At 55.0% G+C, this 13799-nt stretch overlaps 1 protein-coding gene across 1 annotated transcript; it reads left to right on the top strand.

Moving 5' to 3' along the window:
- The first annotated feature begins 3202 nt into the window (after window positions 1–3202).
- On the top strand, window positions 3203–12461 carry PEF1 (penta-EF-hand domain containing 1). Its single transcript, XM_038377527.2, has 5 exons — window positions 3203–3386; window positions 7023–7323; window positions 8565–8720; window positions 10011–10154; window positions 11065–12461. Exons 1-5 carry the CDS (start codon window positions 3363–3365, stop codon window positions 11292–11294), a joined length of 855 nt encoding a protein of 284 aa, XP_038233455.1. The 5' UTR covers window positions 3203–3362; the 3' UTR covers window positions 11295–12461.
- The last annotated feature ends 1338 nt before the right edge of the window (window positions 12462–13799 follow it).

The raw sequence follows: 13799 nt of genomic DNA, 5'->3' as shown, positions 1-13799 counted from the left end.
AGGGAAGATCAGAGTTGCAAAATAACTGTCTCTTTGTGTTTCCCTTAGTTGAAGCTGCAGCCTGCACTCAGCTCCCCAACTCAAATGTAGACTTCTGGGTTTGATCTAGTTCTAATAGGCATTCATCATTTCTAAGCAACCAGCTTGGAAGCAGTGGTGCCCTTTGGCATAAGTCAGCGGGCATGGCTGGAACAGGGAGGGGGGTTAGTGCAGAAGCTTACACATCTCAGAGCAGTGAGTGACAGCCTGTGGGATATTACCCTATCATTGAGCTAGGAGTGAGTGTCAGCAATTTATTCCATCAAAACAGTATCTATCGCAATTTGCCGAGGGCTGGCAGCCTGCTGAAACATGCTCATCCTTCCCCGCTGGAGGGGGGAAATGGCTTTAAGGCCAACCCTCAGAATCACAGCTGTTAGAAATAAGAAAAGGAGGACTTGTGGCACCTTAGAGACTAACACATTTATTTGAGCATAAGCTTTCGTGAGCTACAGCTCACTTCATCGGATGCATTCGGTGGAACATCCGATGAAGTGAGCTGTAGCTCACGAAAGCTTATGCTCAAATAAATGTGTTAGTCTCTAAGGTGCCACAAGTCCTCCTTTTCTTTTTGCGAATACAGACTAACAGGGCTGCTACTCTGAAAGCTGTTAGAAATGGAGATGATCCCTCAGATCCTCCAGTCTCTGCTTGAGGCTAACAGGGGATGGTTTGTTCCCGGTGGTACACTGGCTCTCAGGCCTTAGCCCTCTCCCCAGCCTGCGATGGGGATTATTTAGCACCCCGCTAAGGAGCTCTGCCCAGCTGCAGACCAGTCCCAGAATGAGGAGGAGAAGCTGGGATCAGATACTGCCAGAGGGAGAGAGGGTGTAAGAGCAGCAGAGCCCGGAGTGGGGCGGGGTGAACTGCAGAGGAGGGAACACATTGAATGGAGATGCCCTCCCAGCTTGAGCCATATTTGACCCCCACCCTTCCGACCCAGCACTAGGCCCCTTGCCTCCATTTACTCAGAGAGGAGGGAGGATCCCTGCGGTAACCCATGGGCTTGGGGGCAAGGGCCTGGGCCAGGCAGGACAGAGCATGGGGCAAACACTAAGGGGCAGGGGGTGGGGAAGAGGAGACGGGGGGCCGGGCAGAGGGGCACAGGGTCAGGGCCATGGGGCCAGAGACAGGGGACGGGGCAGAGGGGCACAGAGGCAGGGCCATGGGGCCAGAGACAGGGGGCCGGGCAGAGGGGCACAGGGTCAGGGCCATGGGGCCAGAGACAGGGGGCGGGGCAGAGGGGCACAGGGTCAGGACAATGGAGCCAGAGACAGGGGACGGGGCAGAGGGGCACAGAGGCAGGGCCATGGGGCCAGAGACAGGGGGCCGGGCAGAGGGGCACAGGGTCAGGGCCATGGGGCCAGAGACAGGGGGCGGGGCAGAGGGGCACAGGGTCAGGACAATGGAGCCAGAGACAGGGGACGGGGCAGAGGGGCACAGAGGCAGGGCCATGGGGCCAGAGACAGGGGGCCGGGCAGAGGGGCACAGGGTCAGGGCCATGGGGCCAGAGACAGGGGGCGGGGCAGAGGGGCACAGGGTCAGGACAATGGGGCCAGAGACAGGGGACGGGGCAGAGGGGCACAGAGGCAGGGCCATGGGGCCAGAGACAGGGGGCCGGGCAGAGGGGCACAGGGTCAGGGCAATGGGGCCAGAGCCAGGGGCGGGGCAAAGGGGCACAGAGGCAGGGCCATGGGGCCAGAGACAGGGGGCGGGGCAGAGGGGCACAGAGGCAGGGCCATGGGGCCAGAGACAGGGGGCCGGGCAGAGGGGCACAGGGTCAGGGCCATGGGGCCAGAGACAGGGGGCCGGGCAGAGGGGCACAGGGTCAGGGCCATGGGGCCAGAGCCAGGGGGCCGGGCAGAGGGGCACAGGGTCAGGGCCATGGGGCCAGAGCCAGGGGGCGGGGCAGAGGGGCACAGAGGCAGGGCCATGGGGCCAGAGACAGGGGGCCGGGCAGAGGGGCACAGGGTCAGGGCCATGGGGCCAGAGACAGGGGGCCGGGCAGAGGGGCACAGGGTCAGGGCCATGGGGCCAGAGACAGGGGGCCGGGCAGAGGGGCACAGGGTCAGGGCCATGGGGCCAGAGCCAGGGGGCGGGGCAGAGGGGCACAGAGGCAGGGCCATGGGGCCAGAGCCAGGGGGCGGGGCAGAGGGGCACAGGGTCAGGGCCATGGGGCCAGAGACAGGGGGCGGGGCAGAGGGGCACAGGGTCAGGGCCATGGGGCCAGAGACAGGGGGCGGGGCAGAGGGGCACAGGGTCAGGACAATGCGGCCAGAGACAGGGGACGGGGCAGAGGGGCACAGAGGCAGGGCCATGGGGCCAGAGACAGGGGGCCGGGCAGAGGGGCACAGGGTCAGGGCCATGGGGCCAGAGCCAGGGGGCCGGGCAGAGGGGCACAGGGTCAGGGCCATGGGGCCAGAGCCAGGGGGCGGGGCAGAGGGGCACAGAGGCAGGGCCATGGGGCCAGAGACAGGGGGCCGGGCAGAGGGGCACAGGGTCAGGGCCATGGGGCCAGAGACAGGGGGCCGGGCAGAGGGGCACAGGGTCAGGGCCATGGGGCCAGAGACAGGGGGCCGGGCAGAGGGGCACAGGGTCAGGGCCATGGGGCCAGAGCCAGGGGGCGGGGCAGAGGGGCACAGAGGCAGGGCCATGGGGCCAGAGCCAGGGGGCGGGGCAGAGGGGCACAGGGTCAGGGCCATGGGGCCAGAGACAGGGGGCGGGGCAGAGGGGCACAGGGTCAGGGCCATGGGGCCAGAGACAGGGGGCGGGGCAGAGGGGCACAGGGTCAGGACAATGCGGCCAGAGACAGGGGACGGGGCAGAGGGGCACAGAGGCAGGGCCATGGGGCCAGAGACAGGGGGCCGGGCAGAGGGGCACAGGGTCAGGGCCATGGGGCCAGAGCCAGGGGGCGGGGCAGAGGGGCACAGGGTCAGGGCCATGGGGCCAGAGCCAGGGGGCGGGGCAGAGGGGCACAGGGGCAGGGCCATGGGGCCAGAGCCAGGGGGCGGGGCAGAGGGGCGGGGGGCGGAGCCATGGGGGCCAGAGGGAGGGGGTGGGGTTGGAGGGGAGCTACACTCACTCACTCACTCTCTCTCTAGGCCTAAGGGCGCACTCTCTGCTGGCCCTTTAAGAGCCCCTCCCACGCCCCATCACATGATCTCCCTCTGGGCGGAGCTCCCTGACTGACATCCAGTAGAAGCCAGTCGACGCTCTCCTAAGGGCCCGGCAACCAACCAGCGAAGCCGGAGGGCGGGGCGGGAAGCTGCGCTCACGGCGCGAGCGGGGCAGAGCGGCGAGCGTTCCCCCGCTCACACGGCGCCATGGCCGGCTACCCGTACGGGCAGGTGAGCGCGCGCGGGGCGGCCTGGCCAACGCCGGGGGCTCTGCCGCTAGGCCCGGCCCTAGGGGCGGGGGAGCTTCCGGCAGCCCGGCCCCTGCGAGCCCCCCCCTGCCGCGGGGGCCTCTGGGAGGGCTGGGGCTGGGGATAGTGCGGCTGGGGGTTAGTGTGGAAGGGGGCTGGGGGTTAGTGTGGAAGGGGGCTGGGGGCAGTGGGGCTGGGGGTTAGTGTGGAAGGGGGCTGGGGGCAGTGGGGCTGGGGGTTAGTGTGGAAGGGGGCTGGGAGTTAGTGTGGAAGGGGGCTGGGGGCAGTGGGGCTGGGGGTTAGTGTGGAAGGGGGCTGGGGGCAGTGGGGCTGGGGGTTAGTGTGGAAGGGGGCTGGGGGCAGTGGGGCTGGGGGTTAGTGTGGAAGGGGGCTGGGGGCAGTGGGGCTGGGGGTTGGGGCAATGTGCAAGGGGGTGGGGCTGGAGGCAGTGCAGGAGGGGGGTGGCGGCAGTGGAGGAGCAGGGCCGTGTGGAAGGGTAGTGGGGCTGGGGGCAATGCAGGAGGGGTTGCGGGGCGGTGCGGGTGGGGTGGGGTGGAAGGGGACTGGGGCAGTGGGGCTGGGAGCAGTGTGGAAGAGGTGGTGGTAGAAGTGCCATTGGTGGGGCTGAGGGGCGCTGATGGCACGTGAGGAGGTGCTGGGGGGTGACTGTGGCATTGGGCCAGTCATGGATGCCTAGGCAGAAGGGGGGCTGGTTGGGGGGAAGCATCCTGGGGTACAGTGGAGCCCCAATGGCAGGGTGTCACCCAGGTGGCATTTCAGGGTGTGGTGGCACCCAGGTGGCCGGGTGGCTCCAGGCTGGTGTCAAGAGGGTGCCATCAGCAGAGGCAGAGTGGGGACTGATAGGGTGGCTCTGGGGTAACATCACAGGGTGTGTTGGCACCAAGGTGCTTGGGCAGGCAGGTGGGGGGGGTGTCATTCAGATGTCAGCACTGTTTAACATGTCTGCTCCCCTGCCTTTCCCCCAACTGGATCTGTCCCGGACCCCAACAGTCCCCCAAGTGGTCCTGGACAGTCCCCTGTCAGAGTGTCACAACACAGCACTACAATGTTGTTTCACAGGCCCCCAAACTGATTGGGTTTCCCCATTAAAGGTCCCTCTCAGTGTAAATGGTGCGACAGCTGGCAGCCCTGGTGCCTTCCACTGAAATTCTCAATTGCTGTTTGTCCCCAAAAGATCCCAAGGGCTTTATACACTCCAGCAGAGCCTAAAATGCAGCCACCTTTGGCATGGACAACAGCACTTCGTTGGTGCCTGGTGCAGTAGCAGGAGGGAACAGAGTAAAAAAGGGCAAGATTTTCAAAAGCAACTAGTGATTTTTGCTGCTTCAATTTTGTAGGTCTCAGGTTGAGACACGTTAAAGGGACCCACCTTTCAGAGAGTAACTGACCACCTGCCCTCTGAAATCAGGCTCCTTCCACAATTTTCAGAGGACACAAAACCGTGTGGTGCTAAAGTGTACAAAGTTTCCTGTCATCTCAGTTGTGAGTTGCCTTTTCTGATGTCAGCAGTTTACAGCCCTAACTAGTGAATTCACAAGGACGTGGGTCGGGTGGGGATAAAGCTTGGCTCTGTTGTCGTGTTCCTCTTCCCTTACTGGCTGGAGTTGCTTCTCTTGGGAATAGGCTGAACGCACCCACCTCAGGCTGCCTAGGGTTTGTATCCTTCCGTTGTCTCAGCTGCCCTTCATTGGTGCGATCCGAGGAATAATGCTCTGAACTAGGAGTCAGGCAACTGTGTTTGACTTGCGGGTATGTCTTTGCTGGAGACTAGCCTGGCTGGGAGCATCGACACTCAGGTCAAACCTACGTAGCTGCGTTCATACTGGCAAAGCTCTAACTCAGATGAAGAGCTCGGACTTCAGGGGGCAATACCCTATGTCGCTTGTGCAGCACAGCGATGTGGGCCTATGGCTGGCTAATGGCGCATTGAGAGGAGGCTCTCCAGGATCGCACTTCTCCAAGTGCCGTGTAGAAATGCAGCAGGGTGTGGAGATGTGGCATTTAAATGTTGAACTGGTGAATTTAAAGACTCATAGATGGCTTCTGATGCAGGAGGGAGTAGGTAGAAAGGCAGGAAAAGATGGTCCTGAGGGAATTCTGGGAAGGCATTGGAGAACCGTAGAGGATGGGTTACAGCCTGAGTTAAAGTAGAACCTGGGCTTTAACCTATGCCCCCAGCCAGGTAAGCTAGTCCACATTCAAAGCACCCCCAAGCCTGGGTCAAGGGCTTTTGTGTGTGGACAAAACTGGGTAAGAGTCTGGTTTAACTTTGCAGTGAAGACTCATTGCTGAAAGGAAGGGGGTTTACTTTTGGCTGCTTTTAAAAGGATTCACCTTTCCCATGAAGGTGCAGGGTCCTTGCTGTTTACATAACTGCGAGGGCATTTGTTCTGTGTCTTTCTCCGATAGGATGACAGGTACAAACCCTTCTGTTGTGGTCTCTGCCCAGTGCCTGATGGGGAGGTGGCTGCATCACAAAAACAGCCCTGATTGGCTCCCCAGGTGGCAGAGAAACCAAAGACTGAATTGGACCCTGGAGACTAAATTCAGCTCTCCTCCCTAAAGGAGACTCCTGCAGGTCACAGCTACAGCCCGCCGGTGGAAGAAAAGGGTGTGTTAGGCTTGCTGTACCAGTTCTGTGGGTTCGGTGGCCATGGCTGTCAGGCCACCAACTGTCACAAACATGAAAGCTTGGATTTGCAAAGGCTCTGAAGGGTGTTGGGAACATCAGTGGGAGCACAGCATCTCGCTGTTTTAGGAGCTTCTGAAAATCCAAATGTAAACTCTCTCGCGCTATGCAGTGCTCTTACTAACTGGCCTCCGGCAGCGTTCTAGTATGACCCACTGTGCGGTGTTCTTAACGCTACTGCATGCCTGTTGGTGTCGTACGGAGTATTTGTCAGATGAGGCTCTGAGAAGGCCGATTTACAGTCCTGGTAGCTATCTGTTGCCGGGTTGTGCAGTGAACCTAGGATGGCAGGACTCATGGGTAGCTGGTTTCCCAGGAGTGCAGTGCCCTGTTCTGAGTGGGACAAGCAGCTATGGTTTGTTACAGAGAACTTCATGCCAGTGCAGAACATTAAATCTGGCATTTCTGGGTGTAAAGCCAGAGCAGGAACAGTCGCGGGGCTAGTTCATTCTATGCTTTATGCTCCCCAAATGCCCAAAAATAATGCCCAGTGGGAGCATAGGCCTCAGATCATCCAATTTAACCCTAAATTACTTTACCCCGGGTCTTCAGAGTCCCTTCCGCTGGCTTAACTGATTGCTTGGTGTTTGCCAAGTGCTCTCGCTCCCTCCCTACCCTGCTGAACAAGGTTTGTTTTAAAAACTTCCCTTTGGGCTAAGCTGAAGCTGGGTCAAGGGAGTCGGTCTTGGAGGGTTTTAGTTATAAGCTCTGATAATCCAGAATGACTGGCACACTGTGTAGCCACGAGGATGACGTACTGCGAGTAGTCTGGAGGGTTGCTGGTTGATTGTGCAGCCGTGCTGCAGACTCTGGGGTGTTGGCCCCTGCAGCAGCTTTGTGCTTTCTAGTGTGTTTTGCTCTCTATGGGCTGTCAACCTGTCCTTTATTTCCCCCCTTCTCCTCCCACAGGGTTACCCCGGATCAGCAGGGCCAGCTCCAGGTGCCCCGCAGGGCGGTTACTATTCCGGAGGCCAGTATGGAGGTGGACTGCCTCCTGGTGGTTCCTATGGCGGCCCAGCACCTGGAGGCCCCTATGGACCACCATCTGGCGGAGGGGCTTATGGGCAGCTCACCCCAGGGGGAGCACCATCTGGAGCTCCTGGGGGACCTTATGCAGGAGACCCAGCCCCAGGAGGGCCTTATGGGCAGCCATCTACCAATCCCTATGGTGCCCCTCAGCCAGGACCCTACGGAGCCGGGGCTGCTGCTGGTGAGTAGAAAAATATGTGATGGAATGATCCCACCTCCCTGCACGTGTTCTCCATTGCTGGTGCCTTCGCACAAACTTGCTTATGGAGCTTCTTCTGACACCGGCTAATTGGCTGCCCTCAGTGCCGGAGGAAGGTCGTGTGCACGTGGGATGCACAGGGAAGAGCCCTGCCTTTGGTGCAGTCGTAACTAGCAAGCTGCCGTCCTTTGGGTTCTAGAGAGGTTTCCAAGATGGCTATTCCTTTCCCATTGGCCAGGTGGCCGTTTGCTTGGCTTAATCTGCTGCCAGGATTCCCAAGCGCTAGCTGCAGTGCTATTGTCTTTAAGCAAACACTCGAGGCCATTTTTAAAATAAGATGTTGGCTTCTGCACTGACATGGCACTTTCCTTTAGCTGAGCGTTATGATCTGAGCACAGAACAGAGATCCAGAGACTCCTGATTCCAAATACCAGCTCAGATCCTGGCATCCACTGTGGCCAAGGGAATAGCCTTTCACCGCTATGTACCTCAGTTTCCCCATCTTTAAAATGAGGGTAATGACCAAACTCCCAGGGCTTGTTCTTTATTATTTGTAAAGAACCTTTCAGATGACAAGGCCTAGACATGTGCTAACTGTCATTCAAAGGTCTGGGGAATAAGTCTGAGTGTCACTTGAACAATATGCCTTGCCCAGAAGAATGAGCTGTGGCATTTAACTGAATCGTTCATTTCAATTAAACTGCTGTTCAGAAAAATGTTCCCGTTCATTATTTAAGGCACCAACATGTAGGAAAAATGCTGAAGAAGCTGCAACCCAAAATGGTAGAAATAAAACTTTATAGTCACACATCTGTCTCCCCTGAACTGCAGTGTTTACCCTGCTAAAAGGACCCAGCTTCCATTTGTTTGCGCTCCACTTACAAACCATCTGAAGAGGTCTAATTTGCTTCTCTCTACTTTTACAAGACCTTGTGTGCCAAGTTCTGGTCACTATGAACCTGCTTCCACAGGCTAGATCACATAGCCATAAAAACGCATTTAGACTGGAAAAGCTGACTCAGCCCCTCCTTGTGGCTGATCAGCTGTAACCAGTCCCTCGGCACTTGCTGTCTGTTTTTTTGCAGGGTTCCTGTGTTGACTCTCAGCTGTTAGTAGTGAAGAGGATCTAGCTAGGTCCTAACAAATGCTGCTTTGCTTCGTGACTAGCAAACTGTCATTTCTCTAGTGGATTGTGTGAGCCTTTATCCTGTTCCTCCTGACAGGTAACATGCCACCCGGCGTGGACTTGGAGGCCTTTTCTTGGTTCCAGACAGTGGATGCCGATCGCAGTGGCTACATCTCCATCAAAGAACTTAAGCAGGCCCTGGTTAACTCCAACTGGTCTGCATTTAATGATGATACCTGCCTCATGATGATAAGTGAGTCGAGATGTGTTTTCCATTTAAACCGCTTATGAGCGGCAGTCTGTATTAGAACAGACATTGCGTATTGGGCTGAACTCTGCAGGGGTTGTTTTGTAATGTTGGAAAAAATCCAGCTCTTTGTACGTTGAATTTGGATCTAATAGGGTGAATCCTAGGTCAAGTGTACAGCAGCCATGTGTTTCCGCCCTTGGCAAAGCATTTACTTCGCAAAAGGGACGTGAATGGCAGGCTGGCTGATTGCTTCAGATTAGGGATGACGGCTGTGAGGGACTGGGCAAACCTTCATGCTCCACTTGGTAGTGCCTGGAAGAGCAGAGGAGGAATAAGATGCTGGAGCCGAAGCTCACAGTGCAACAACTTGTGCTGTCTTGGAAGCTGGAACTTCCCCAGCAGGTTTTTGTTGTGCCCTTGGCTAGCTGATTGTTTAAGCACTTATACAAGCTCAGTGCTGCATGACAGCCGAGGATAGTCCCAGCCTATTGTCCTGTGTGTCTTGTTCATCTTTCTAAGGATGGTTTGACTATTAAGGAGGGCAACGAACAATGGATAGACAGAAAAATCCAAACCACTTGCTATGGCAAACTGAATTCCTAACTGTTTCCACGCTTGCTGCAATACCCTGAGGGTGAAGGTTTTGATGCCGTTGCCTGAAGGCCCCGTGACATAAATGCCAACATTTTGATCAGCATAGTGCTTTCCCATTATGAATTCTGTTCCTGTGGTAAAGCTGTGGAGCAAATCTAAAGGGGGAGAGCTTTCTGAAGTGACAGTGTGGTCTCATTGCTAGAGCAGGGGACTAGGAGTCAGGATACCTGGGTTCTGTATCTAAGTGCATGTCTGCACTTACGGGGATCGAAGCTGCGGCGATCCACCGGTGGTTGATTTAGTGGGTCTAGTGAAGACCTGCTAAATCGACCACAGGTCGCTCTCCTGGTACTGCACCAAAATGAGAAGCGTATAAGGTAAGTCGACAGGAGAGTTTCTCCCATTGACCCAGCGCGGTGTAGACACCGCAAAAGGTTGACCTAAGCCACATTAACTCTAGCTACGTTATTCACATAGCTGGAGTTGCGCAACTTAAGTTGATTAAGCCCCGTAGTATAGACTTGCCTTTAGGCAAGTTGCCAAATACCATCTGAACAGTGCGGAATGACAAACTTCCCTGGGATTTAGCATGTTCGTAAAGCTCTTTGAGAGATTCTGATGGGAGGCACTGTAGACGTGCATGGCGCTGTTTTTGAATCACCCCTCATGGCCCTGCTCTTGCTGTTGGTTCCTCGGCAGACATGTTCGATAAAACGAAGTCGGGACGGATCGATATCTTTGCGTTCTCGGCCTTGTGGCGCTTCATCCAGCAGTGGAAGAACCTCTTTCAGCAGTATGACAGAGACCGGTCAGGTTCCATCAACTTCAGTGAGCTGCAGCAAGGTGAGACGAGAGGGGATGTGGCAGATTGTAGAGAGCAAGCAGGTGGCAGCGTCCTCAGGCATGACAGCATAGTACCCATTGTGGTTCCTGTCCCCACTAGTTGCTCTCTGAAACCATATGGTGTTTGGTCTGGGGGCTGTCCCCAAACCCGTATGACAACTGCTTCAGTAGCGTCAGTTCAAGGCAAAGGTGGATGAATCAACAGTTCAGTGCTGGCTTGGTTGCCTCCCACTTTAAATAATTACAGCTATCTCCTCCTGCAGTGTAACAGCTACATTCTAAACTTGTGGAACTGCTGTGTTATGAATGCATTGTGCTTGCTGAGCTTTAAGTGGGCTCCATGGAAGTGGTGCAGATAAACCTTCTGTGGCTAACACTTCTCCTGCTTTCCAAGCATGGGGTTGTTACAGCAGATCCCTGTGCTCCTGCCTCTGATACGTGGAGAGGCTCCCACTCTAAAGTCATGGCTACAGAGGCTGTGTGCTGATGCTGTGCGGCCGGTCACCTTTTGCCGTGACTCTTACCTGTCGGGTGTGTGCGTTGGTCCGAAGGCTGTAGGTGTCAGAGCAAACTAGCTTCTCTTTTTCCAGGAGACGCTCTGCCCCCTTCTGCCTCCCCAAAATAACTCAGCTCTGCCTGGATTGCACATAGCTAAAGGCCTACTTTATCTGATGAACTGCTGAGATTTAATTGTCTATGGGAAGCAAGGGGAGTATTGGGAACTTGCACCTCAATTTATGTTCCTACAGCTCCATCTGGGTTGTGATCAGCTGTGCTTTTACATCACACTCTGGCATCAGAGCGGGGAAATGCCTCTGCATATCCTGAGAGAGGAGGATGGACTGATCTCCCCAGGGGAAGGGGTCTTTCGCCCGAGGGATTTATTTGATCTTTGTTTCTTTACTCCCAGCTCTGTCCCAGATGGGATACAACCTGAGCCCCCAGTTCACCCAGCTGCTGCTGTCCCGTTACTCTCAGAGGGCTTCCAACTCCACCATTCAGCTGGATAGCTTCATTCAGCTCTGCACCCAGCTCCAGAGCACGACCGAAGCTTTCCAGGAGAAGGATACCAGCAGGGTAGGCAGCGTGCGGCTCAGCTATGAAGACTTCCTCACTATGGCTGCAACTCGCATGTTGTGACACCTTGGGACGTTTCTTTGCCTGAGGGTAGAGTCACCAGAAGCAATCGATCAGCCCCTCTCGCCTGGATATGTATGTCCTCTGACAGGAAGGGTAAATCCATTCCATTTCCTCTCCCACCTGTGTAACAAAAGTGAAGTGCCTGAGAATGAGGGAGCGACATGGACAGGTGGAATCAGGCTGTGAACGTGTGGCAGAAGCCTAGCTGTCAGCCCCTTTGATTTCAGTCTCCAGTCCACAAAACAATTTAGATGTCCCTGCCAAAAACACTGGTTACATTATATTGCCACCAGGGGGCACACCACATAAACGGAAGGCCAGCATTGTAAATTACACTGTATGGTAATGACAGGTTTCAAGTGTCCTCTGCCCCCCACCTCCTGCCAAAGTCAGGGCCAGTTCTAGGGGTGGGTGACAAGAACGGTTACCTAGGCACCAACTTTTGTGGGGGGGTTGCTCTGCTGTGCTGTTCAGCTCTGATTGGCCATCTTTTTTTCCTCTGTCACTCGGGAGGCCCCAAAAATGTGTTCTGCTCTTGCCAGCAAAACAGCTAGGGCTGCTCCTGTCTCCGGTAGGTAAAACTGTACTTCAGTCCCCAAACTGTGCTCTCCTGCCACCCTGGGAGGATGCTGTCCTAGTTGTCAGGCATATGAAAATGTTTATTCCCCCTCAGTCGGCCTTATGGGGCTTGATTCCTTGTTTCCCCCACAGTAATTTAGGGGAACATCGACATCTTCCCTCGTACGATCCTTGATATCCAAAGTGGCAAGTGATGCCAAGGAGGGGCGAGCATGCATTGCAGCATTTGTATTGACAGCTGTTCCAATTCCTGTGCCTGAGTACTGGCGTTTCAAACCTGACTCCCTTACCAAAGATCAATCATTTAACAAAACCATTGCTCACACTTCCATTCTCTCGCTGTGGGGTCCTCTTCTTTTGTGACGTGTAGCTTGACATCTGAGTCCTATCCAGTGCACAGTTCCTGCGCAGTGTGAAATGGGGCCTCTTGACATGAGTGACAGAGGATAATTAGCTCCCTTTTTCTTGCCAATGTGTATTTGAGGTTTTTTGTTTTCATTTTTAGGGGCCAAAATCATGAAGGGCTTTAAGCTTCAGTAAACAGTTTATACTTAGAAAGATCACTGCAATAAAATACCGTGTGCATTATCGTTGTTGTTTGTTGCAGTAGTGCCTAGGGGCCAGGACCTGTTGTGCCAGGCACTGTACTAACACAGAACAAAGAGCTTTTCAACGCCATTCCTGCTATTTATTGTCTGTGGCGGCTCCTGGAGCCCGGAACTACCCCCAGAGCAGTAGTCACTTTCAAAGGTAGGGCCTTTGAAGTGTTGAGCACCAGCTGTGAAAGTCTGAGTACCTTCACCTCCCAAAGATGTCAAGAGAACCTGCAGGATTGGGACTGCCTTTTCCAGTGGGAGAGCCTGCTCTACACAATTTGTGTACTGGTCTTGCTAGGTCTCTTAGGGGTGTGATTTAATTTTTTAACAGATACAGTTTTACCAGGACAACCCCTAGTGTGGGTGCAGTTATACCGGTGGAAAGGTGCCTTATATCAGTGTCACTTATTCCCCCTCCCGAGTCCTATGAAGGTTCTTATACTGGTATAGCTTTCACCAGTATGACTGTCTCTTACTATAAATGCAACCACACTAGTGGGGCTGTACTCCTTTAACTATACCAGTACAATTAGTGGTCCAACTTGGGTGTGTAGACTAGGCCCTAGACCAAGGGCTTATCTATGCATGGAATTGTTCCTGATTCACTGTTCTGATTAACTCCACATCTAGACGCTCTCACATTGGTATAAAAAATGCCCACATAGGGAGCTATGCACAAGGAGTTATTGCGCTTTACACCCTACCTTAATCCAGCTTAATTTTCGAGTGTAGACAGGCCTCGAGATCTATGTGGTGGCAGGGTTCAAATTGATGGAGATTGGTGTGTGCTGTTCATTCTCCTCTGGATGCTGTTACTGTCTCTGGCTTTCCTGCCTCTTAGCCCTGGAACATACAAATACTTCAGAGGAGCAATTATTTTTTCCTTAGGAATGCCCCAAATTGCACAAAATATAGTGAGGAGGGGAAAAATCTGTCTGGGAGAAGAGACCATTAGATTTTGTAAAGACTTTCTATACCTCTGCTGCTCCCTGCCCAAACCCCGCGCCCCCCCCCCCCCGCTTCTCCCTGCTGAAGGAATGGCCTCCTTGCAGTCCAGCACAATTCTCTCATCCTGTATGTGGTTCTGCTACCAGGATGCTACTTAAAATGCTCTCCCAGCACTGATTTAAAATGAAATTGACAAGGGTTGGTAATATACCTGGTGAGCTCACAAGGGGTTGTCTGTCTGCAAAGGGAGCTTTTTTCCATGCCACTCAGATGTCTGATTGCTTTTATATGGTGCTGTAAATGTGTGCTGTAGGGTTGCTGAGCCAAACAGATAACACGGTCCCTGCCTTAATGGGCCAATGAACTGCCAATGGCTGTGTCT

The sequence above is a fragment of the Dermochelys coriacea genome, chromosome 19, assembly GCF_009764565.3.
Source record: "Dermochelys coriacea isolate rDerCor1 chromosome 19, rDerCor1.pri.v4, whole genome shotgun sequence".
Classification (NCBI taxonomy): domain Eukaryota; kingdom Metazoa; phylum Chordata; order Testudines; family Dermochelyidae; genus Dermochelys; species Dermochelys coriacea.
The sequence above is the reverse complement of the archived record's forward strand: the minus strand, read 5'-3'. Positions and strand labels throughout refer to the sequence as shown.

Excerpts from the sequence above, each read along its gene's own strand:
- PEF1 (XM_038377527.2), top strand. The coding sequence starts at position 3,363 with ATGGCCGGCTACCCGTACGGGCAG. Across the intron at positions 8,721-10,010 it reads TACCTGCCTCATGATGATAA|ACATGTTCGATAAAACGAAG; the intron begins GTGAGTCGAGAT and ends GTTCCTCGGCAG. Across the intron at positions 10,155-11,064 it reads CTTCAGTGAGCTGCAGCAAG|CTCTGTCCCAGATGGGATAC; the intron begins GTGAGACGAGAG and ends CTTTACTCCCAG.